The sequence below is a fragment of the Octopus bimaculoides genome, chromosome 1 (assembly GCF_001194135.2).
Source record: "Octopus bimaculoides isolate UCB-OBI-ISO-001 chromosome 1, ASM119413v2, whole genome shotgun sequence".
Classification (NCBI taxonomy): Eukaryota; Metazoa; Mollusca; class Cephalopoda; order Octopoda; family Octopodidae; genus Octopus; species Octopus bimaculoides.
In genome coordinates this window covers 182,583,140-182,588,920 of record NC_068981.1, presented here as the reverse complement: position 1 = coordinate 182,588,920, position 5,781 = coordinate 182,583,140, and the positions used below count along the sequence as shown (strand labels likewise).

The window sequence follows — 5,781 nt, the reverse complement described above, 5'->3', positions numbered from 1 at the left end:
CAGACAAAGATTAAATTTGAAATCTTAACAAAATTACTTATAAAAAAAAAAAGAAAAATTTGCTGGTGGGTGTAAATTAATAGAAAACATTCATTTAAGTATGTTTGTGTTTTTGTTATTTCCTTGCTCTCTTACTCTCTGCTGCTGCTAGCTTTCTTTTTTTTTTTTTTTTTTTTTTTTTTTTTTTCCAATGAACTCACAATAATTAAGATACTTTTTTAAATAAATACCTTCTAAATAGACTTTGCTCTGTTGTTTTTTTTTATTTTATGTGTATTAACATCCACTTTTCCACGATTGAATGAAATTTGTTGTGACAAATTTTTCTACAGCCGGATGCCTTTCATGTTGCCATCCTTCACCTGTTTCCAAGTAAGGTAATATTTCCCTGTGACCAGGCATATTTACACAAAGTTGTGAATGGATATTTTCAATGATAGTGATACTCATTCACAAACCAACGAAACCATAACACACACACAAGCATGACCTGTTTCTTTCAGTTTCTATCTACTAAATCCAATCTATCAGGGCTATAGAAGACACTTGCCCAAAGTGTCATGTAGTAGGTCTGAGCCTGAAACCAGGTGGTTGGGGAACAAACTTCTTAATCACAGTCACCTGCACTTATGTAGTGCCATGATATTCCAGAAGTTAATTCCATAGATTGTTGTTGTTGGCATTCCGTCGCTTACAACGTTGAGGGATCCAGTTGATCCGATCAAGGAAACAGCCTGCTTGTGAAATTAACGTGCAAGTGGCTGAGCACTCCACAGACACGTGTACCCTTAAAGTAGTTCTCGGGGATATTCAGCGTAACACAGTGTGACAAGACTGACCCTTTGAATTAAAGGCACAACAGAAACAGGAAGTAAGAGTGAGAGAAAGAGTACAGCAGGGTTCGCCACCATCCCCTGCTGGAGCCTCGTGGAGCTTTAGGTGTTTTCGCTCAATAAACACTCACAACACCCGGTCTGGGAATTGAAACCGCGATCCTATGACCGTGAGTCCGCTGCCCTACCACTGGGCCATTGCGCCTCCACTGAATTCCATAGATATGCATAGAATTATTCCACTTATTTTAATATATTCTGTTGGGTATATAGAAAAACTCAAAGATGATCTTAACTTCTATACATTTCAGTCATGCTGTGGCACCACCTTGAAGAATTTTTAATCAAATGAATCAATCCCATTATTTTCTTCTTTTAATGCCTGTACTTATTTTGAGTTACAGGGACATAAACATACCAACACTGGTTGTCAAGCAGTGGTGGAGGATAAACACACATACATACAATGGACTTCTTTCAGTTTCTATCTACTAAATTCACTTGCAAGGCTTTGGTTGGCCCAAGGTTATAAAGAGACACTTGGTCAACATGCCATGCAGTGGGATTGAACCCAGAACCAAACTTCTTACCACACAGCCAGGTCTGCACTTAGGATATGGATAAAATAGAGGTTAAAAAAATATATATTTTGTAATATATTTTAGGCTGTTATGAGCATTTCTGTTTAGTTCTTCACTTAGATATGCTGAATTTGGGACTTCATTTGAAATTGAATTTTGAATTAAATGGAAATTAAATAACAAAATCAATAAAAGTTTAATTTTCCTCTTTATTCAGTTTTGTCTTCAATTTTGCTTTCTGCAACTCAAAAATTGATTTTTTAAAATTTCACTTTGAATCTGCGTAGTTTACAACATCACTGTTCAAAATGTTTGCATTTATTAAAAAAAAAATTTTTTTTTTTATTCAGTTGAATTTACAAAAGTCTCCTAGTAATTCACACTTCTTTCAGAAATGAGTGAATTTTACATACAAGTTGCTGATTCATAAGCTTGAAAGCTCATGTTTCGTTATTGGCGGCCTGCCTGACTGGCTCCTGTGCTGGTGGAACGTAAAAAGCACCAACTACACTCTTGGAGTGGTTGGGATTAGGAAGGGCATCCAACTGTAGAAATATTACCAGATCATATTGGAGGCTGGTGCAGCTGGTGGCTCTCTAGATCTCAGTCAAACTATTCAACCCATGCCAGCATGGAAAACGGATGTTAAACAGTGATGATATTCACTTAAACCTCTTCAATGGCCCAGTATGTATATGTGTACACACACACACACACACACACAGTGTCTAATTCATCATTATTTAACATCTATGTTCCATGCCAGCATGGGTTGGACAATATAACAAGATCCAAGTCCAAAGATTACACTGTGCTCCAATGTCTGCTTTGGATGCCATTCTTAGCATCAACCACTTCAGTGTGCAGGGTGCTTTTTACATGGCGCCAGCAGTAGCAAGTTTGCCAACTAACTTGCAAGATGAGTCCTTAACTTAAGGAATAGTATTGATGTAGCTTCATGTCAAGTGAAGAAAGGTTAACGATATGTTGGAGAGATATAATTATAATTAATAATTTGGTTATGTAAAATCTCAGAGCAGAATATTTAAAGGTTAGTGTGAAGAAATAGAGTATATTACAGATAATTAAGGCTGTCTCTCTGATTGGTGTAGAAACATTTTGTCTCAGTTTGCCTAGATCTATCAACCTTAATTATTCTGGACCATTGTGACTTACGAAGGTACTCTAGTAATTAATTTCAAATCACTGAAAACCTGTATACTATATTTTAACGTGTATAAGCAATCTTTTTTTTTTTTTAATTAGCTTAAAAAAATTTAGGGGTTTCTTAAACATGGATAATATAATTTCTTACAAGACCTTCAAAAAAAGTATGGAATACGAAACCATTTTTCCAAATTTTAAGCCCCCAAAATTAGGAGGTTCCTTATGCACATTGAAATATGGTTATCCAAATATATTTCCATAAAGGATGTGACTTTATAGAGATGCCTCCTTCAGTTTTCTGACCATGCCAGACTGAGAAATTGTTGCAAGCAAAGTGCCATCTTTAGACCAGAAGCGTCCAGTATTGAAACTCTGTCCATTACCTGTCAACATTTAAGAAAGAAAGAACATTGGTAATAAATCTTTTAAATGTATCCCAGAAAAATAAATTGTAATGATGAGTTAAGAGAAATGCAGCATGTTTGGCTAAACCTGTCTTACAGCATCTATTATTTGTGTAATTAAAATGTTACCAGGTTTGATAGATTTAGGTACCAGTTGTAAATGGAAGCTAATGTATCTGGGTTTTTTTTTCACTTATTGGATTGTGCCTGTGCTGGAGCACCACCTCGACAGGTTTGGTTGAAAAAGTTCACCCCAGGACTTATTCTTATTTCTTTACTGCCCACAAGGGGCTACACACAGAGGAGACAAACAGATTAAGTTGGTTATATCGACCCCAGTCCGTAACTGGTACTTATTTAATCGACCCCCTAAAGGATAAAAGGCAAAGTCGACCTTGGCGGATAAGCATTTTGCCCGGCGTGCTAACATTTCTGCCAGCTCGCCCAGGACTTATTCTAGTGATCCTTTTGCTGAACTGCTAAGTTATGAGGACATCAACAAACTAACACCAGTTATCAAATGATGGTGGCAGACAGACTCATACATACAAAATTTTTCTTTTGGTTTCCATCTACCAAGTCTACTTACAAAGTATCTGTCAGCCCGGGGCATTGTAGGAAGACACTTACCCAAGGGCCATACAGTAGGACTGAACCCAAAATCATGTGACTGAAGTGGGATTCCTAACCACATAGCCATGACTGCCTATGGTGATGAAAAAGGAACAAAAATATTGATTTCAAATTTTGGCACAAGGCCTGCAATTTCGGGGATGGGTTAAGTCGGTTACATTAGTTCCAGAGCTCAACTGGTGCTTATTTTATCAACCCCACCAAAAGGAAGAAATGTAGTCGACCTTGGCAGAATTTGAACTTGGAATGTAAAGACAAATGAAATGCCTAGCATAGTAACAATTCTGCCAGTTTGCTGTCATAAAAAAGGAAGAAAAGAAAAGAAAATAATTTGTACTTACCTGCGTAAGAACTTTCTGTTTCATAAAGCAACCATTCATTAACATCAATATCATTGTGAAACCATACCGAGTGATCCAACGAAACTAGAAAGGTTTTCATAAATGGATCTTTGTTTGGTAGGAGCGAAGTTGTGAGTAGGATGTAATCAGATAGGTATAGAAGATTACACCTGTGCCAATTTTGATTCATTTCACCTGAAACATTGAACACATCATCATTATCATTATGTTTAACGTCCGCTTTCCATGCTGGCATGGGTTGGACGGTTTGACTGAGAACTGACAAGCCAGGAGGCTGCACCTGGCTCCAATCTGATATGGCAAGGTTTCTACAGCTGGATGCCCTTCATAACGCCAACCACTCCAAGAGTGAAGTGGGTGCTTTTTACATGCCACCAGCATGGGAGCCAGTCAAGTGGCACTGACATCGGCCACATTCGAATGGTGCTTTTTACATGCCACTGGTACACATACAAAAACATGTGATATTAAATATTAGTAAATTTTGTTGTTATATCAAAATAATAAGATAATTGCTACGTATTTGCCTTTAAATATCTTTGAAGTCTTATCTTTTACTTGTTTCAGTCATTGGATTGCAGCTGTGTTGGGGCACCACCTTGAAGGGTTTTAAGCTCAGAAATTGACCCTAGTACTAAAGTTTTGTCAAGTCTGGTACTTTGTGCTGATTTCTTTTGCTGAACTACTAAATTGCAGGGATGTAAATAAACCAACACCAGTTGTTACATGGTGGGAGAGGACACAAACAGACACACGTCATTATCATCATCGTTTAATGTCTGCTTTCCGTGCTGGCATGGGTTGGATGGTTTAACTGAGGACTGACAAACCGGGAGGCTGCACCAGGCACCAATCTGTTCTGGCAATGTTTCTACAGCTGGATACCCTTCTTAACACCAACCACTCTGAGAGTGTAGTGGGTGCTTTTTATGTGCCACACTCGAATGGTACTTTTTACGTACCACCAGCACAGGTACCAGTCAGGCAGCATTAGCATCAGCCACGCTTAAATGGTGCTTTTTATGTGCCATTTATATGATGAGTTCCTTTCAGCTTCCGTCTAGCAAATCCACTCTCAAGTTTTGGTTTGGGGCTATAGTAGAAGACACTCGAGGTGCCATGCAATGGAGTTGAACTTGGAACCATGTGGGTGAGAAATAAAATTTCTTACCACACCACCATGACTGTGCATGGGTATAACTTCAAGAGTTTGGAGAACCTTGCTTTTGTTACAGTCTCAACCCTCCCTCCTATGCACAGTGTAAGAGAACTGCCAACTCTTGCCGCTAAATTCAACAGATATTTATGTTGGTACTTCTTACCTAAACAGTATATTCAACCCCAAAGAAATTAAGCCCATGATTCCGGGTTCAGTCCAACTGCATGGCACCTTGGGCAAATGTCTTCTGCTATAGCCTCGAGCCAATCAAAGCCTTCTCAGACAAAAACTGAAAGAAGCCCATTGTATATATGCTGAGACCCCCTTTGGTCATGACTGACCATGGGATTGCACCTAGAAAGTTACCCTCCAAGGCACAAGTCCAGGCAAGGTTGTTTATGGAAGACCAGCAGTCGCCGATGCATACCGGCCTTCCCTCTTCACGCTACCAGTGTTATCCAAGGGAAAGGCAAAGGCCGATACAGCTTGGCACCAGTGACATCGCAACTCATTTCTACAGCTGAGTGAACTGGAGCAACGTGAAATTAAGTGTCTTGCTCAAGAACAACACGCAGCCCGGTCCGGGATTCGAACTCACAACCTCGCAATTGTAAGCTCGACGCTCTAACCACTGAGCCATAC

The 5,781-nt window shown here is 39.0% G+C and overlaps 1 protein-coding gene across 1 annotated transcript in view; it reads right to left on the bottom strand.

Moving 5' to 3' along the window:
- Window positions 1-1,605: 1,605 nt before the first annotated feature.
- Window positions 1,606-5,781, bottom strand: part of LOC106884441 (acyl-coenzyme A thioesterase 8) — a 20,205-nt gene continuing 16,029 nt past the window's right edge. The window contains exons 5-6 of the mRNA XM_052973139.1: window positions 3,960-4,154; window positions 1,606-2,964 (exon numbers count right to left, since the gene is read on the bottom strand). Of these exons, the coding sequence (XP_052829099.1) occupies window positions 2,855-2,964; window positions 3,960-4,154 (305 nt within the window). The 3' untranslated portion in view covers window positions 1,606-2,854. The remainder of the gene's footprint in view (window positions 2,965-3,959; window positions 4,155-5,781) is intronic.